The sequence below is a fragment of the Amia ocellicauda genome, chromosome 5 (assembly GCF_036373705.1).
Source record: "Amia ocellicauda isolate fAmiCal2 chromosome 5, fAmiCal2.hap1, whole genome shotgun sequence".
In the NCBI taxonomy this organism is placed as follows: domain Eukaryota; kingdom Metazoa; phylum Chordata; class Actinopteri; order Amiiformes; family Amiidae; genus Amia; species Amia ocellicauda.
Genome location: NC_089854.1, coordinates 48,351,680 through 48,371,530, shown reverse-complemented (window position 1 = coordinate 48,371,530; position 19,851 = coordinate 48,351,680). Strand labels below are relative to the sequence as shown.

The following is a 19,851-nucleotide window of genomic DNA, read 5'->3' as shown; positions in this document are numbered from 1 at the left end:
TATACCTGGTGGTAGATTATCACCAGGTGGACTCATTAAGGGGGGAAATGGCTGGCTGAGGGTTCTGGGACATGTAGTCTTTCTGTGGGTTTCCATTTTGTTTTCTGTAGTTCCCTTGTTTTTAAGCAGCCACCTTTCCACAGGACACATTCCCATTAACACCTCTGCCCTCACATATCTCCCATTGAGCACCCTGCCCCTTGCATTATCACTATATATATATATATATATATATATATTGTGATAATCCAATATATATATATATATATGTTCTTGTTTTTTTAATTTCCATATTACAAGATTTCCAAATCTCTCTATCTCTAACATGATAATGAGAAGGGCAGTATCTAAAATGCCTGAGCAGTATCTGGCATGTCATTGGCTAATCATTGTGTAAATTGAGTGTTCGACTACAACAGTCTGGGAATATTGCTTTACCATATAAAACCATGTTTGGCTTAGACTATGAACTTTAATGCAATTACAGGCTATTTTAATTCAGACAGTACGTTGTACCTCAAAAATTTAACAAATAGTTGCTGTATTAGATTGATAGTGCAAACTGTGGCCACCAGGTAGATTAGTCATAAAGGCATTTTCATATTATTTACACTATGTAATACAATATTTTCAATTAAAACACAAGTTTCTAATAGCCCAGAATAAGTATTTTTCTGATTTGGATGTCTTTGTAAATATTTCCACTGTTCCGGCATTTACCCAGTCCACAGAGATGCAGTGGAAAAGGTAAGACAAAACTTCACAAATAAGTGTAAAAATTGAGGTTTATACTAAAGGAAAGGGAGAGGTAATTAGGGACAGATGGGAGTGAACTGATAAGGACTTGGTCAATAATTCAATAATGAGGTACGGGTAAAGCATAGATCCTGAAAGGATTAGAGATAGAAACTGGATTGTAGGCAACCTCTGGTGGTGAATTGAGGAACAGTCACAGTGTGGGTCAATACTGTGTCAGTGTGTTTGTGTGTGGTGATACTTATGGTTTTGGATATTCTGAAAGAATGTAATTTTTACAATAATCCTATAATATAGTCTTCAGAATTCACCATTCCCACAAAATACCACAGTATTTTCATACATTCTCTAACATAAATAAATGAACACAAAAAATAAATAAACAATACTTACACAAAACAAAATACTGATTCAAAACTATATTGTCTTTATTGTTACTGGTTCTGTTAGAAAATAAAGTTAACACAAGTAAGAGACTGAAGCTAGTGAAAACAATATCTCAAACCATTAATTTAGATACCAAAATAAAGAAAATTTCAATACAATTTAAGCATTGTTTACCTGCTTTCACAAACATTTCAGATTAATTGCTAAACCCAACACACAGTTCTCTTAACAAAGCACAATCTTTATCAGTGACACCTCATGTGTTCATGGAGAAAGCATTGCAATTCAATATACCAAACTCCAATTACTAAAACTCAATAGTATTAACACATTGTTCTCAAGGTGCAACCACCATTAATCTTATTTGTTCAACGAGCAATCAGACAGGCCACAGGTGAGCTCACCTGTCTTTTGCAAACATCACTCTGTGCAGCCATTGGGCACCATGGTGTCCTCGACCACCATGCCACCCATATAACACAGGCCATGTGCTCGCATTCCTTGATGGTCCACGGGATGCTCTGGTCCGACAGGGGCAAAGGGAGCCAGGGCGGCCAGAGTAGCCCCAATACATTGTCATTTGGGACAATGTGTTTCTATGCTGCTCTGGTCTGTAACTGGTTCAATGACAACTCATTGTCTCTAATCTGTTTCTTCCATCCTACAAACCATTCCTCGACCGCATAGAGGAGTTTTTCTCAGCATGGCAGTGGAAGGTCTATCATGGGAAAACCTTCTCCAGGCTTTGGAGGAGGCCTGTGGGGACACATTTATGGAGTCCTGCCAGAAGTGGATAAGGCATATCAGGGGGTATTTCCCACGCTGCCTGCTCAAGGAAAACATTGCCTGTGATGTAGACAAAAACCTCTAGCCTGACCCAGCCAGAGACAGTTTGGCCAGTATGGTGTCGGTTTTTTGTTTTGTGTTATAGTTTTGAGAAAACGGCAGTATAATTTCAGTAAACCTGTGTACATTGTTTTGAAAAACTAAAATTTGAAGTGTAAGTGCTGACCCAGTTATGCAACATAGCCCATACTGCCTGCCCACTCCCTGGATTGACTTCCAGTTGGGCTCTCAATTAATCCATCAATTATTTAATTTATAAAGCACCTTTCTTGTCAACTCCCTTAATTTGCTTAATTTGGCCTATTTATTCTCAACTGTTGAAAGAGTTGGATATACTTTGGTTAAAAACTATACTAAAAGACACTGGAGACTCCAGGACAGGGTTGCGAAACAATAGTGTAAATGTCTGCAGGCACTGAGGGTGTTCAGTCCTCTATTAACCCTCCACAGGGAAGTGCCTGAAAACATTTGGAAATACAAAAATATTTAAATTTGTGGGGTTTTTTTAAGGCACAGAAACAAGTACACAGGAATCAGTGATCGAGCGATGGTTCCTCTTTGTCATTTTACACTTTCCCCTGAAACAGAGAGCCAGGTCATCACAAGAGAGTGACAAACAGAGTGAGTCTGGGAATAGTAAATAAATGAGCAGAGATGTGAGACAGAAAGAAAAAGAGACAGGAAAGGTATCGATCTGTGTTTTTAACTGTTTGTGTTATCAGTCATTTAATGTTTTAATGACAAATTTTGTCGTCAGTAATAAGTACTTTTTGAATCTGCATACAAAAAGGAATTTTAAAAGCAAGCAAAGGGGGGAGTGAAAGAGACTGAAACACTGCAACACATTGGAGACAGAGTGAGAGAGAGACAGCACCCATCACTGTATGAGCTCCACGTAGGAGGCGGGGAAGAGGCCATGCCGGCCCCTGCAGTGACCGCGCCACCACGACTCGTCCACCATGTCGATCCCCGTGATGATGTCATCTGGCTCGAATGAGATCTCATCGTCACCTTCTGCATTGATTGGGGGGGGAGGTGAAGGGGAGAATAAAGAGTGAAAGGATGAGGGATGGGGAGATATAGGGTAAGAACAAGTGGGAGAGGGACAGAGAGAAAATGGATTGAATGTGTATGTAAGAAGGTGAAGGAGAGATGAGAGGAAATGAGAGAGAGATGAAGAGTAACAGTGAAATAAGAAGGCAGGTGAGAGGGAGTGATGTGGGGGGAGAGGGTGCGATGTTAGGACAGAGGGACAGCGAAGGAGAAAGCAGAAGTGAAGAGAGCAGGAATAGAATGGATGGATGTACACTGAAAGACAGTAAAGAAGTGAAGAAAGAAAGATGAAAGTGAGAAAGAAAAAGAGGAAGAGGAGGAGAAAAAAAAGAGATCGATATACAGAGAGTAGACAGGTGCAGTGCAGCTGCATGTGATTCTTACCTCCCTGGTAGTCATACAGTGCCTTTGCTGACAACCCCCCTGGCATCTCCTCGTAATCGCCGTCAGCTGGAGAGGGATAAGGGAAGAGGACAGTCACACCTGCACTGATCAGAACCACCCCCACCCAATCAGACTCAGACACACAACTAGTGTTTCCAGCCCGGGGACCAAAAACCTGGGCAACTGGGACGATTTCTCAACCCCGCAAGCCCGGGGTTGATGGGGGGGAAAAAAAAAAAAACATACTTATGTGCACAGCGCAACAGTGCACTCTTGTATACTTTGGTATATTTTTTCATTTGGTGAGAAGACTGATGTTCATTCAGTAACCTGTCGGCGAAACCTACAATATAATTGAGCACTGTTGCAAAATACAAGGAGTTCAAAAGAAATGCTCCGATCCAAGCTCGGTAAGGTTCTACTTCCTACAAGAGGTACTCGGCCAATCAGCCGAATGCAAAAAGTATGCAAACAAGGTATTGCAAATAGCTGGGGGCTCTAAAAGGTCACTTCAGTTTATACAAATGATCAATACATAATAACTATGTGAATTAATAAATAATAATAATAATAATAAAATAATAATAATAATAATAATAATAATAATAATAATAATAATAATAATGCAGAATAACTGAGATTGTGTTTAATTTCAACTCCACATAAAATACAGACACAAAAATTGTGTTTATTCTTTTATTTAGTATTACCTTGTTGATATGGCAAGGGGTTCTAGTTTAATTAATAAAATAAGGGGGAAAAATAAGATTTGAGGAGTTCAGACATACGTTTGACATGTATAACAGTATGTGACAAGGTGAGGCGTTCGCCTGCAAGGTGCCGTTTTGCACACGCTGTGCTGAAATAGTTGTATAATGACATTTGACAGAGAGAGAGGCACAACTGGAAAAGTTTTCATATTGCTTATTTTTTCCAAAAGTATTTGATCCCCTGCTGATTTTGTACGTTTGCCCACTGACAAAGAAATGATAATCTATAATAGTGATAGTCTATAATTTTAATGGTAGGTGAATTTTAACAGTGAGAGACAGATTAACAACAAACAAATCCAGAAAAACGCATTTCAAAAAAATTATAAATTGATTTGCATGTTAATGAGGGAAATAAATATTTGACCCCTTCGACTTAGTACTTGGTGGCAAAACCCTTGTTGGCAATCACAGAGGTCAGACGTTTCTTGTAGTTGGCCACCAGGTTTGCACACATCTCAGGAGGGTCCCTCTCCTCTTTGCAGATCCTCTCCAAGTCATTAAGGTTTCGAGGCTGACGTTTGGCAACTCGAACCTTCAGCTCCCTCCACACATTTTCTATGGGATTAAGGTCTGGAGACTGGCTAGGCCACTCCAGGACCTTAATGTGCTTCTTCTTGAGCCACTCCTTTGTTGCCTTGGCTGTGTGTTTTGGGTCATTGTCATGCTGGAATACCCATCCACGAACCATTTTCAATGCCCTGGCTGAGGGAAGGAGGTTCTCACCCAAGATTTGACGGTACATGGCCCCGTCCATCGTCCCTTTGATGCGGTGCAGTTGTCCTGTCCCCTTAGCAGAAAAACACCCCCAAAGCATAATGTTTCCACCTCCATGTTTGACGGTGGGGATGGTGTTCTTGGGGTCATTCCTCCTCCTCCAAACACGGCGAGTTGAGTTGATGCAAAAGAGCTTGATTTTGGCCTCATCTGACCACAACACTTTCACCCAGTTCTCCTCTGAATCATTCAGATGTTCATTGGCAAACTTCAGACGGGCCTGTACATGTGCTTTCTTGAGCAGGGTGGCCTTTCGGGCGCTGCAGGATTTCAGTCCTTCACGGCGTAGTGTGTTACCAATTGTTTTCTTGGTGACTATGGTCCCAGCTGCCTTGAGATCATTAACAAGATCCTCCCGTGTAGTTCTGGGCTGATTCCTCACCGTTCTCATGATCATTGAAACTCCACGAGGTGAGATCTTGCATGGAGCCCCAGACCGAGGGAGACTGACAGTTATTTTGTGTTTCTTCCATTTGCGAATAATCGCACCAACTGTTGTCACCTTCTCACCAAGCTGCTTGGCGATGGTCTTGTAGCCCATTCCAGCCTTGTGTAGGTCTACAATCTTGTCCCTGACATCCTTGGACAGCTCTTTGGTCTTGGCCATGGTGGAGAGTTTGGAATCTGATTGATTGATTGCTTCTGTGGACAGGTGTCTTTTATACAGGTAACGAGCTGAGATTAGGAGCACTCCCTTTAAGAGACTGCTCCTAATCTCAGCTCGTGACCTGTATAAAAGACACCTGGGAGCCAGAAATCTTGCAGATTGATAGGGGATCAAATACTTATTTCCCTCATTAACATGCAAATCAATTTATAACTTTTTTGAAATGCGTTTTTCTGGATTCTGTCTCTCACTGTTAAAATACACCTACCATTAAAATTATAGACTGATCATTTCTTTGTCAGTGGGCAAACGTACAAAATCAGCAGGGGATCAAATACTTTTTTCCCCCACTGTATATGCCTATGAAATAATTTGGCTTCAAGCCCGGGTACCCCGGGTTTATGAATTTTAAACTCCAAAAACCCAGGCATGGAATTTTCACCCAGTTTTGGAAAGCCTACACACTACCCCACTTAAACCCCGACACACAACCATAACCCATCAGCCACCCAATTAAACCCAATATCACCCATGATGCCTGATCCAATCAAACCCTCACTGGACCTGACCAAGACAACCCCAACAAAGGCCACAGCTACAGGTCTAATATGTCCTTCTGCAATCTGCTTCTCCAGGCTTCCTCTCTTTTTTGGCTTCTTGGTACCCCAGTGAGGGTTCCACTCCAGTGGGTCACTGACCTGTCAGTGGGGTGGTCTGTGGGAAGAGGTGTGGAGGAGTCTCAGGCTCCCCTAGGTTTTCATAATCTGCATCTCCCTCTTCCTCCTCCAGCAGGTCATCTGAACGCGGGGGGAGACTGGGGGGCTCATCGTACTCTGGCTCATCCTCTGCCTCCCCATGCTCCTTCAGGGATAGCACATACTCAGTACACCACCCTCCCCTTTTGTGTGTATTTGCCTTTGTCAATCTGTGTGTGATGTTTGTGTGGAACTCTGTGTGTAGCCTGTGTTTGAGTGTGGTGTTTGGTGTGTAGTGCTGTCAGGTTATGACAATCCTGACATGTTCAGTACCTGCTCCTCCCGCTGCCTGTTCCCACTAGGCTCACACTCCTCTCTGGGGATCTTGGGCAGCTCTCTGTGCACTTGTGTGGTCCTCAGCTCAGGAATGGGAGGGTCTTGATGAACAGGTGGCTCCTCCTCTCTGCTTCTCTCCTTCACCTCCTGAAGGAAAGAGAATAAGAATTAAGAGATCAATTTGTTTTATGTCTTATGTTTTATGTTTTATGTCCAGACCTACCAAGTGACATGGCGAGGTTCCTCATCCACCTCCCAAACTCTCCTCACAAGTGTACCCCAAGGCTCTGTCCTGGGCCCCCTCCTTTTCTCTCCCTACACTCACTCTCTGGGCCCCCTCATTGCATCCCATGGTTTCTCCTACCACTTCTATGCTGATGATGCCCAGATCTTCCTGTCTTTTCCCTCTTCTGAGCCTCTCATCCCCTCTCGCATCTCTTCCTGCTTGTCTGCTATCTTCGCCTGGATGCACTCGCACCACCTCAAGCTCTGCCTTCCAAATCGTATCTCCTCTTTTTCCCCCACTCTTCCTCACCTTCTGCTGACCTCTCCATCTCGATTCCCTTGGAATCCACCACACTCTCTCCTTCTTCCGCTAAGAACCTAGGAGTCAACCTCGATCCTGCGCTCTCCTACACCCAGCACATCACCACGCTGACACGCACCTGCAGATTCTTCTTGAGCAACATACGCCGAATCCATCCCTTCCTCACCAACTACTCGACTCAGCTAATCGTCCAGTCACAGGTCCTCTCCCGCCTGGACTACTGCAACTCCCTCCTGGCCTGCCTGCCTGCAACTACTACCCACCCGCTCCACCTCATCCAGAACTCTGCGGCTCGTCTGGTATTCTCTCTGCCCTGATTCGCAAACGCTACTTCACTGCTCTGCTCCCTCCATTGGCTCCCGATACCGTCACACATTCAGTTCAAGACACTGACCCTCATCTACCTCTGTCTCGACCACACCAAGCTACCTTCAGTCCCTCGTCTCCCCATACATCCCCTCCAGACCACTGCGGTCTTCCGGTGCCAGAATCACTCCGTTATTAATAGACACCAAACGAGCATGATGAGTCAAATGGCCTCCACCCGTTTGTAAACTTTCTTATGTTCTTATGTTCAGAAGTCTAACTCTGCCTCCTCTCCACTCCCCTTTCTCCAGAACCCGCTCCTTCTCATCCCTGGCCCCTAAATGGTGGAACGAACTTCCCACCAAAGTCAAAACAGAAGAGTCCTTGACCTCCTTCCGGCGCTTACTCAAGACACATCTTTTCAGACAGTACTTGTAATATTAGTCCTTTCATTCCCTGGAAGATAGCACTTCACAGCATTTTATCATGCTTCTTGTGTTATTAATACTTGTATTATTGATTGATTTCCCCCTTGCTCCCTTTCCCGTAGCCCTTGACTGTGACCTTACATCTTTACAGCTGTCACAGTTCCCTAGCCCTGACCCTCTTCCCCCACTAGAGGCCGCCAATGTTCCCTTGCCTTTTCCTGCTCCCTTCACTGCTTTCCTTTTTTTTCATTCTATCAATTAACATTCCTCCTCACCCTTGTGCACTTCTGCTCCTGTCCTTTGTTCTCATTGGTCCTGCTCTTGTCTTCCTAGTTTCTGCTCTCCTTTATAAACCCCTCACTGCCCTCACTCTTGGCAAAGTGTTGTCAGCTCTACCTGCTTCAACTATCCTTGTTCGCCTGGTTCCTTGTTCGCCTGGTTCCTTGTTCGCCTGGTTCCTTGTTCGCCTGGTTCCTTGTTCGCCTGGTTCCTTGTTCGCCTGGTTCCTTGTTCGCCTGGTTCCTTGTTCGCCTGGTTCCTTGTTCGCCTGGTTCCTTGTTCGCCTGGTTCCTTGTTCGCCTGGTTCCTTGTTCGCCTGGTTCCTTGTTCGCCTGGTTCCTTGTTCGCCTTAGCTCCTTGTCCTGTAACCTTGTGTCTCTCTCTCGCTTTGTGTTCTGTACCTGTTTCTCTTGACCTCCTGGATTTCGACCTTTTCAACGGCTTCGCCCATCAAGACTCCCCTGGCTTCCACGGCACTGCCTTCTGTGGCTTTCACAGTTCCTGCAATTATACTGTCCACGGTTCCTGCAACTCTGCCTCCTGAGGTCCCTTTGGTTCCACCTTCCCAGGCTCCGCCCCCAGAGACATTTACAGCCCCACATTCTATGGCTCCGCCTACTGAGGATTTCATGCCTCCCGAGGTATCTTCCGTATCGCCTCATGAGACTGTACCTCCCTCGGCTCTGCCTTATGAAATTTCTATGGTTCTGCCTCCCTTAGCGCCGCCGCCTCCCGAGACTTCTAAGGCTTCAACAGTTTAGCCTCCTACGGTGCCATCTTCCGAGACCTTCACAGCGCTGCCTTCCACTGTTTCACCATCTCCATCTTCCAAGACTCCACCTCTGACGGCTCCGCTTCCCACTACGCAGTCGGCTTCGCCTCCCAAGGCACCTCTTTCAGAGTCTCCTAAAGCTTACGTGGCTTCGCCTTCCCAGGTCCCGGCTTCTGAGGCCTCATCGGTTCCGTCCACCGAACCTCCAGCACCTCCTCTGCCCGACCCGGACCCTACCTCTTTCTGGAGATCGCCTTCAGGTTCTCCAGACTCTGCATCTGTCCGGAAACTACCTTCCGGCTCATTGGATCTCACCTCTGTCCTGCAAATGTCTTTCAGACCTCCAGACCCTGTCTTTGTCTTGTGGCCGTCTCCTAGACCTCCTGAACGTGTTTCTGTCCTGAGGCCATCTCCTAGACCTCCTGAACCCGTTTCTGTCCTGTGGCTGTTCCTCAGACCTCCTGAACCTGTTCCTGTCCTGAGATCGCCTCCCAGACCTCCTGATCCCGTTCCTTACCTGTGGCCACCTCCAAGACCTCCAGAACCCGATCCTATCCCATGGCCGTCTTTCAGATCTTTTGACCCTGACTTGTGGCCACCTCCCAGGCCTCCCGATCTTGCCTTATGGCCACTCTCTAGAACTCTTGCCCTTTCCCTCCTTCTTGTCTTCTGTTTCCCCACTACCTTTTGGTCCTGATTTTCTGTCCCATGGCTTTCCCCGCTGTGTCCAGTCCCATTCGGCTGCACCGAGCGTGGAGGGGGGGTACTGTCACAGTTCCCGAGCCCTGACCCTCTTCCCCCACTAGAGGCCGCCAATGTTCCCTTGCCTTTTCCTGCTCCCTTCACTGCTTTCCTTTTTTTTCATTCTATCAATTAACATTCCTCCTCACCCTTGTGCACTTCTGCTCCTGTCCTTTGTTCTCATTTGGTCCTGCTCTTGTCTTCCTAGTTTCTGCTCTCCTTTATAAACCCCTCACTGCCCTCACTCTTGGCAAAGTGTTGTCAGCTCTACCTGCTTCACCTAGCCTTGTTCTCCTGGTTCCTTGGTCTCCTGGTTCCCTGTTCTCCTTAGCTCCTTGTCCTGTAACCTTGTGTCTCTCGCTTTGTGTTCTGTATCTGTTTCTCTTGACCTCCTGGATTTCGACCTTTTGTCTGTGACCTCGACCTCGCCTTTGGATTCTCCTTGGTTTCTGTCTGCTCATTGCAGTAGCTCTGCACTTGGGTCCTTTCTCTATCAGCTTAACGGTCCTCTCGCGAGGTAACCGTGACAACAGCACTGAGTGACCTCACTTACTGTACTTACCTGTGTAAGTAATGTATTATATTTTGAATTGCTTTGTATAATGTAAATTTGAATTTGTAATATTTGATGCCTTGTACTTAACTGTATTCTTGCACTTTGTATTGCATTTATATTGTAAGTTGCCCTGAATAAGGGCGTCTGCAAAGAAATAAAAATAATAATAATGTCTTTCTCTTTGTGTACCATTGTCTGCCTTTATAACCTTCTGTCACTGTGAGTCTATCTGTCTACCAGAAATTTAGTCAGCCCTATCTCTACCTGTCTCAGGAGAGTCAGAGAGGCGAGGTCAGTGCTATAGCTCCATGTGACAGGCCATTGTCGGTCACGGCACAGCTGCTGCTGACGTCCGCTGATTAGGTGCCCATGTGCCGCAGCTGTGTTGTCCGCTCCCTCGCTAACAGGCTGCGGACTCACGGCTGCGGGCAATGAGCACCGAGGTGATTGTGACGTCAGCAGCAGCTGTGCCTTGTCTATTTAATTCCTCTCCCTCCCCGACGCGACAGCTAACCGGCAAAAAGGAGGACTGAGACTTATAGCCATAACTGCCCCGGAGCCCCTGTTTTGTGTGGATGTTTTGTTTTGCTTTGCTTGTCTTATCCCCTTTTGTTTTGTCCCCTGTGAACCCCAATAATACCCGGACACCACCGGAACCCGAGACTCTCTCCCTTGTTGTGTCCGGCTTTTACACTCCAGTCTCAGGTTAGGGGGGTGGTGTACCTTTCTCAGGTAAAAGCTGTTCTGTACCTGCTGTCTACGACGTGCCTCCTCCTGCTCCCTCTGCTCCCGGGCCTGCCTCCTGGCCCGCTCCTCTTCTGTGCGGCGCTGGTTCTCCTCATCCGACGCTTTGGCCAGGTTCTCGAAGCGTGCCTTCAGACTGCCCGCACCCACGCTTGCTGGGGGGACAATATCAATCACACAGTCCCACGTATTGAATGAATCACTGACTGACTCACTCATTGACTGTCTGTAGCGTCACTCACTGACTGACTGACTGGTTGACAAGCACATGGTGCTCCACATGATTTTCAGCAACGGGTCAGTCAGACTGAAAATCAGGTGAAGTAATTTGGTATAATGAGCCCATTACAAGTTACTTAACCCCTCAGAAAAATCAGTACAGTGTTAAGCCTCTTGCGTCGGGAGACTCTGTCTTTTGGTGTACCAGGCTGCGGTGTGGAGCACACAGAGGGGCACCTGTGGTGTGCAGTTTCGGGGAGCTCCGACCGCACTGGCTTCACTTAGAAAGACAGAGAAAGTATGGAGAGAATATGGGAGAAATGTGCAGGGTGTGACTGAAGACAAGGCAAATGAGAGAGACAGAGACAGGGGGAGAGGGAAAGAGAGAGGGAGTGGATAGGGGACAAGTGTGTAGGGTGCAAGCTGCAGATTGTAGCTGCTAAGACCTGCCCAGATCCCCCTGCTGACCCTAGTTCAGCTGATAAATGGAGTCCCCGTACTCACAGGCCTCCACCGGCCGGGTCTTCTGGTAAGACGAAGTGGGTGCTTGCATATCGGTAAAGGATGCAGCACTCTGTAATGACAGAGAGAGAGAGAGAGTTAGAGAGAGATATAGTCTTAATACCACACTATCCCTGATGGGTACATGACACCTTCTCCACCTGTTAGACACATTTAAACACATACTGGACTGAGCTGAGAAGGCAGCAGAAACGCAACAGCTAACAGAATGTTATGGACAGGAAATACAAAGATAGTACACATGTAGAAGATGTGTGATTAACATTTAATAGACATGTAACGGGGTTAGAGACAGTGTAACTGTCAGTCAACAAGGAAAAGACAAACGTCTATCAAGCTGGACTAAACAATGAGCTGAGGACGTGGTTACCCTGACAGTAGATGGCACTGCTTCCCAGTTCAATTCTGAAATTCTCTCAGCCCACTATATGTCACTACATACCACACACAAATGTAAACACACATAAAGACAGGAGAACACTCACCTTGTCCACTCGATCGGTCTGGACTCCATAGCGCCCCCCAAAGCCTGTGGCATAATCTGCAATACAGAACAACAGTGAAGAGAGAGAGAGCAAAAGAAAGACAAAATTTGATTTAAGAATGGAAATTGATTTGAAAGGGGGGGCAGTATTTAATCAAGAGCAATAAGAATAATTTTTGGGTTGAGTTGGGTTGAAGTTGATTCTCTTCACATCTGTGTAGGGGGTAAAAGAGCATGGTAAGTTTGTTGCAGCAAGCAGGGGGGACGACTACCTTTCTGAGACTGGTGCTTCTCTGTCTCTCCCTTGTAGTCGTAGCCCAGGGCTGCTTTGTCCACCTTCTCCTTCTCCACTCCGTATTTCCCACCAAAACCATGAGAATAATCTGACAGAAACAGAAAGGGGGGCGGGGGAACAGCAGTATAAGAAGATAGAGAGATGGAAGAAAACGTATTGTTGGAAAACTGCATTTATTTTAATTAATTTTAGGAACACTTTTCCCTTTAATTCTTACAAAGTCCATAAACACTACTCCACCACACAGAGATTAATTGCATTCTTCCACAGAAACACACAATACAGCACACTTTTCCAGCCTCATTAAACCTGTGACACCACTTTATATAAAATATTGTATGGCACACCAATCCCTCCTGTCTGCCCACCCATTATAAACTTTAAAAAAAACATACTTTCAGTGAGAAACCTGAGCTTGTTCTGGTGTTCAAAGTTGTGTAATTTTGTTATGAATTATGAATTAAATATTTTATTTTTTTAATGTGTCTTTTCAAAATTACATGGCACACCAGGTATTACAAAACTGACAAAGGTAAGTTTTAAAACTGTATAGGTAACCTATTGATGTAGTGCAATGTTTAGGGGCTCTCCTTTTGACACTGTTGTGCAGCATTACAGTTTTAAATAATGAGTGAGTATTATTTCGGTGGTGGGCAACTTAATTGCCATATGTTATTAATTTATATTTTACAAAATGCTCAAAACAAATATTTAGTGATCAAATTAGGGTCCCCAGTAAAGCTAGTCATTTATTAAAGTTAGGGTTGCTTTTCTTGATTTAACTGAATTGGGTGAAGATTTGTATGCGTTCAGGCTGTTCAGGTCTTGATATGTGGCAGGAAAACTAATATGTACAGTGCACACTACAGGATACAGTACAGTACACAATACAGTACATTATAAATCACATAGGAGAAACCAGCCAATAACAGATAAGGAGATGACAACTTTTATACAATAAGAGACACCCTTCACATGGCTTTTTAACTTACACAGAGTATGTAGCACAGAACACACTACAGTATCATAGTTCACACTAGTCAGTCACATAGTCAGAGCCCAGCCATCAGGTGGCACTCCCACCTTTCTGAGACTGGTGCTTCTCCGTCTCTCCCTTGTAGTCATAGCCCAGGGCAGTCTTGTCAACCTTCTCCTTCTCTACTCCGTACTTACCACCGAAACCACGAGAGTAATCTGACAGAGCAAATGGGGGGAGGGGGAGGGAGATGTGTAGAGAAAATTAGGAATAAAATGGTAGAGACAGAGGAGAGAGGAAAACATGGTGATTTGAATTCCCAAGCTTGCCAGTATTTGTGCTCTTTCGGTTGAGCATCAGAGGACAGAATACTGTACAACTATAAAAGTTAAATATTCCCTCTCGCCGGCACCGCACACAGACACACTCACACTTTCCACCCTTACATCAACACCCCACTTGACAGGGAGCTACCTTTCTGAGAGGCGTGCTGTTCCACTGCACCCTTGTACTCGAATCCAACCGCAGACTGTCGAGTAAGAGAGAGAGAGAGAGAGAGAGAGAGAGAGAGAGAGAGAGAGATGTATGTTTAATACCAGGTTGAGCCTTACTGGTGGGGTCGAGACACAGGTAAGAGACAGGTAAGCAACAGCTCAGAGATTGGTAAGCTGACCTTGTCAACACGCTCCTTCTGCACTCCATACTTCCCCCCGAAGCCCCGCGCAGCATCAGTCTGGGATGAGTGCTTCTCCACCTCTGCAACATAACTGTGCCCCAAAGCCACCTGAAGGCAACACACACACATAAACAAACAATGATTTACTACACCCTGTGAAATGAGAGATATATTTAGATTTGTAATGTGCTATATATTTGGAACTCCAGTTGAGGTTAAAGACCATGTTTTCAGCTGTATGCTGCAACACTGATAAAACACCAAACACAATGGTTACCCCACAGTACAATCAATACAAATTGATTATGTGTATATATAACATATTTTATATGTTTTGTCTATGGGTATTGTTGACTTGAAAAACAAGCTGAATATCCATATCCAAGTCAGGCTGGACCACAGGGCTTCAACCTTGTCCCTCACCTTGTCCATGCGGTCCTTCTCCACCCCAAACTTGCCCCCATATCCATATGCAGCACGTGGTCCTTCTTCCAACTCCTTCTGTTTGACAACCTCATGCTCCTGAGATACACGAGAGCGCAGCTCTGCCACACTGCAGAAACATAGACAGATAAAGAGAGAGAGACTTATATACTGATGCACTGATACACTACAAAAAGAGAGAGAGAATGGCAGAGTTAACCTTACTTGAGACAATATGCTTGAGTCACAATTTAAATGACCCTCTCCCTCTTGGGGTTTAAATAGTTTGAGTTTATTGCACTAGGGACAAGCAGATGTTCACTCGATGTTAGGGATGCACCGATCTGATACTGGCATTGGACATTTAGCTGATACTGCCCACAAATACGGGATCGGGTATTGGCATTTGTAATAAATCAATACCATGATTAGCATCCTTTTTTTTTCCTAACACTGTTATGCCAAAACTATGAACATTTTCTGCTAGGGGTTCTAGAGTAATACTTCCGTGTCATTGGTCAACAGCTTCAGAGCACTGATTGGATAGATTCGGAGAGCCTCACTTGAAAACAAAGGTTAGAGCCAGCCTGAGACTCACAGTTACAGGTTCTAGTGTTTTACACGTTTGCAACATTAGTGTTCCAGTTTCTCTATACCTTACTGCGCTCTGTGCTTGTCATGTGATGAACGGACTTCAGCCAGCCAGCCTTGTTTAAAAACGCTGTTAATATGTGTGTGTTTAGAGGTCCTTTATATAAATCTTACATCTTGTTACACCAATCTAATGAGATTCTCGTACAGTTATTGCTGATGGATCTTTAGTATTTGAACTTCACATAACCTTTCCTTTCCTTATAAGCTCAATACAGACGTGTAAACGTTAGACATTCTCCAATTAAAATGCAGGTATTTACCTTATGTTTTGGTATGAAATGAAACAATCTTTGTGGGTTAAACTTTTGAATAAAAGATCCTGAGGATTAGTGGTAGGACTGTGTTACAGGCCACCCAACTCAGATATTCAGAAAGATGTTGCATTGTACAGTGTAATCAGGACTGCATGTAGCAAGGATGTGGCTGTTATAATGGGGGATTTCAATTTCCCAAACATATACTGGGAAAGCCCAGTTGGGACTACAGCAGAAATTGAAATGGCTGAGATGGTAAATGACTGCTTTCTAACTCAATTTGTAAGGGAACCAACCAGGGAGAGTGCATACATTGACTTTATATTTTAAAATGACCAAGATAGAGTCAGAGGGACACTAGTTAGTGAACCAATGCCAAACTGTGATCACAATATAGTTAGTTTTGAGGCATTCTTTCAAAAAACAAGGACCAAGTCTAAATGAATGGTCTACAATTTTAGAAAAGCAAACCTTGAAGGTATGAAATGGCACTTAGAAGAGGTAGACTGGAACAATGAAGACTGTATAGGAAGTTGAAGAAAGTGTTTTGTGATAATTATATTATGTTTTATATTAATACTAGCATTAGAAGTAGCTTGTATACAGGCTAAGCAAAAGGTCAACAAGGTTGATTTGTTAGAAACTCCTGTCAGTAATAAAAGATCACACAGTGCCAAAATAGCCTACAGCTGTTTGTTGAAAATTTGTTTATGACTTAATCGTTTCTCCAGATAGGCAGGAATTGTTTCTGTTAATGAGCGATTGACACTAGGTAAATGACGACCGTGGGATCGCATCTTCCTAGTGCACATCAAAGACGGACATCTGCTTTTTGTATCCATCACCTCTTCACGGGAGGACAGATCGTAAAACGGACCCGGACCTGTATCTTCTGATTGGATGAACGGCCATAAGATGTTACGTCATTTTCCTATAAAGTTGTACTCATGTTTGTAAACATAAAGTCCTCACTGAAGAAAGTATTCCTGACATGGAGCTTCCGAGCCGGCTTGATTAAAGTTCTATTTGCTTTATCTCCACGACTTCTCCACTTATTTCAGTGACGGTTCTACAACACTGGATACAGATTCAGTTGAAAATGGATGGTTATATTTTAAGAATATACTACTTGAGGCTCAGGAGAAATTTGTACCAAATCTTAGCAAATTGAGGACCAAAATACATTGGCCAAAATGGTTTAATAGAGGTATGCAAAAAAATATCAAAAGGAAGAAAATGCTGTATAGCGCATACAAAAGGGATAGAGATTAAACTAAATACAAAGAATATGCTGAACTGCAAAGAGATCTTAAGAAAGGGATCAGGAAAGCAAAGAGGGAAATAGAAAGAAACATAGCTCTTGGAGCTAAAACTAATGCAGAGAGCTTTTTTCAATACTATAACAGCAATAGGTCAATAAAGGAGGAAGTGAAACAGCTAAAGGACAAAAACTTAAGTATCTTGGAAAATGAAGATTTGGCAAATGTTCTAAATGAGTATTTCACAAAAGAAAAAATGGAAACATGCCACAGGTTAACAACCAGTCCAGTCAAATCCTGAGATAAGGATAAATAAGGAGGAGGTACTAAAGGGACTAGCAGAATTAAAAACAAACAAATCACCTGGGCCAGATGGGATCTTTCCAACAGTACTTAAAGAAATTAGGGAAATTATGTATAGGCCGCTAACTCAAATATTCCAAATGACAGAACAGGGGATATGCCAACTGACTGGAAGACAGCAAATGTCATACCAATCCACAAGAAAGGGGACAAAACTGAGCCAGGAAATTACAGACCAATCAGACTCACCTGCATTACTTGTAAAATGTTGGAAAAAGTGATTAGACAGAAAATAGAGGAGCATCTTAATGAAAACCATATTCTTGGTAATAGTCAACAGGGGTTTAGACGAAGCAGATCATGTCTTACTAATTTATTAGAATTTTTTGAACATGCAACTGCAGCTGTGGATCATGTGAAAACATATGATATGATATACTTAGATTTTTAAAAAGCTTTTGGTAGTTGTTAGTGGAGTTCCACAGGGATCAGTACTAGGGCCCATGCCCATTTATAATGTATATTAATGATTTTGACTCTGGGATAGTTAGCAAACTTGTCAAATTTGCAGATGATAGTAAAATAGGTGGCTCAGCAGATACAAAGATACAATTGGCAGCACAGGCTATTCAAAGGGACTTAGATAATATTCAGATGTGGCCTGACACCTGGCAGATGAAATTCAATGTGGATAAGTGCAAGGTATTACATGCAGGTAACAAAAATGTCCACTATAATTAAACTATGAATATAACTAGATGACGTAACGCATGAGAAAGACCATCCAAACAATGTGGGGAAGCAAAAAAAAAGGCAAACAGAATGATAGGGTATATTGTCAAAAGTGTAGACTTTAAAACAAGGGAAGTAATGTTAAGACATGCAATGCACTAGTTAGACCTCATCTGGAATACTGTAGCGTTATGTTGGGTGTATTTTGATAAGAGCATTTTAGCTCTGAGCTGAAGCACTGATCTAAAGAAGACCTCTCCCCCCCAAAGTTATCAGATTTCCTTAACTCATCAGCTTGGAACTGGTTTACATCAAAGTGACAGTTTTGGGGAGGATGGCACCGAGAAGAGGCCAAAAAGGTTGGAATCCTGCTATGAAATGTCTGGAGAAAGGGGCCTGTAGGTGATAAAAACTCCTTGAAGTGGACGAGAGCCGAAATCCCGACATAGAGCTACAAACCCGGGCCAACCGGCATTTCCAAAAGATGGCATGGATTGACATCAGTCATAAATCAAGCCCCCCTCCAATAGGACACTGGGGGCTGAAACCGAAATCCAATCTCAAAAATTCAAGAACCAATCACCTATTGATCTGACAGACTATAAAGAACAGTGCACGGTGTCTCTCTCTCTCTCTCTCTCTCTCACCTGAACCAGAAACTCGCTGCCACAGCTCAACCTGTAGCTCTGTTGCCCGAACCGGAACCAGAAACCAACCAAGTCTTTGCCGGCAACAGAAGAGTTAAACTGGGAGAAGGAGATTGAGCCGTACGAAGAATTCTTTAAAGGACTTTATTAAATAAATGAAGCGTTATGTTGGGTGTATTTTGATAAGAGCATTTGGGCTCTGAGCTGAAGCACTGATCTAAAGAAGACCTCTCCCCCCCCAAAGTTATCAGATTCCCTTAGCTCATCAGCTTGGAACTGGTTTGCATCAAAGTGACAGTTTTGGGGAGGATGGCACCGAGAAGAGGCCAAAAAGGTTGGAATCCTGCTATGAAATGTCTGGAGAAAGGGGCCTGTAGGTGATAAAAACTCCTTGAAGTGGACGAGAGCCGAAATCCCGACATAGAGCTACAAACCCGGGCCAACCGGCATTTCCAAAAGATGGCATGGATTGACATCAGTCATAAATCAAGCCCCCCTCCAATAGGACACTGGGGGCTGAAACCGAAATCCAATCTCACAAATTCAAGAACCAATCACCTATTGATCTGACAGACTATAAAGAACAGCGCACAGTCAGTCTCTCTCTCTCACCTGAACCAGTAACTCGCTGCCACAGCTCAACCTGTAGCTCTGTTGCCAGAACCGGAACCAGAAACCAACTAAGTCTTTGCCGGCAACAAAAGAGTTAAACTGGGAGGAGATTGAGCCGTACGAAGAATTCTTTTAAAGGACTTTATTAAATAAAGAACTTTACAGACTGCGGTGCCCGCCTGTGCCCACCTGATCAGTGGAGTTTTACAGCTGGACAATTGACTAAGTCGACTGAATACGAAAGTGTCAGTCATTTAAATAACTATTTGAGTCTTAAGAAACTTGACCCTTGGAACCAAACAGGGCCCTGCTTTCCTCAAAGACTTTGTCTTCAAGTAACTACGGTGGAAACCCTGCTTTGCCAAGAAGATTTTGTGCACAACCTTGGAGCCTTCAAACCAGTGGAAAATCTGTTTGGAAAAGACTCTACTTTTGCAAAACCCCAACTTCCAGGTGCATCGACTGAGTGGAAGTTCTTGGACAAAGCCGAACCGGACTGCCTTTGTTCCTCGTGCCGTGTGCTGTTATCTGAGCCCGAAGCCAGAGAGGCCTCTCTGCGACGAAGTTCAGATGAGTTTAACAGTTTGGAATTTGTGATTCATGAAATTTGAGAAATCAATTAGAAATGTTAATCTGTGATTCATAACTCTAGAATGTGTAATATCATTTAGTTTTCTTAAATATAAATGAGTGTTGCATTAAACTGTTTTGTTGATAATTTTAGAAATAAAATCTGTCAACGCCGAGAAATATCTTCTCATTCCTGTTTAACTGTTTAGTCTGAAATTGACACAAGTTAATAGACACCAGA

General features: G+C 43.9%; 1 protein-coding gene across 2 annotated transcripts in view; it reads right to left on the bottom strand.

The window, feature by feature from the left end:
- Positions 1-1,160: 1,160 nt before the first annotated feature.
- Positions 1,161-19,851, bottom strand: part of hcls1 (hematopoietic cell-specific Lyn substrate 1) — a 30,039-nt gene continuing 11,348 nt past the window's right edge. Inside the window, exons 4-15 of one of the 2 annotated variants that reach the window (XM_066705555.1) lie at positions 14,580-14,709; positions 14,154-14,264; positions 13,955-14,009; positions 13,588-13,698; positions 12,482-12,592; positions 12,211-12,266; positions 11,708-11,777; positions 10,991-11,139; positions 6,609-6,758; positions 6,279-6,438; positions 3,427-3,492; positions 1,161-3,003 (exon numbers count right to left, since the gene is read on the bottom strand). In XM_066705555.1, the coding sequence (XP_066561652.1) occupies positions 2,867-3,003; positions 3,427-3,492; positions 6,279-6,438; positions 6,609-6,758; positions 10,991-11,139; positions 11,708-11,777; positions 12,211-12,266; positions 12,482-12,592; positions 13,588-13,698; positions 13,955-14,009; positions 14,154-14,264; positions 14,580-14,709 (1,306 nt within the window). In that variant the 3' untranslated portion in view covers positions 1,161-2,866. Of the gene's footprint in view, positions 3,004-3,426; positions 3,493-6,278; positions 6,442-6,608; positions 6,759-10,990; positions 11,140-11,707; positions 11,778-12,210; positions 12,267-12,481; positions 12,593-13,587; positions 13,699-13,954; positions 14,010-14,153; positions 14,265-14,579; positions 14,710-19,851 lie in introns of both variants that reach the window. The other variant, XM_066705554.1, reaches the window with a different exon arrangement.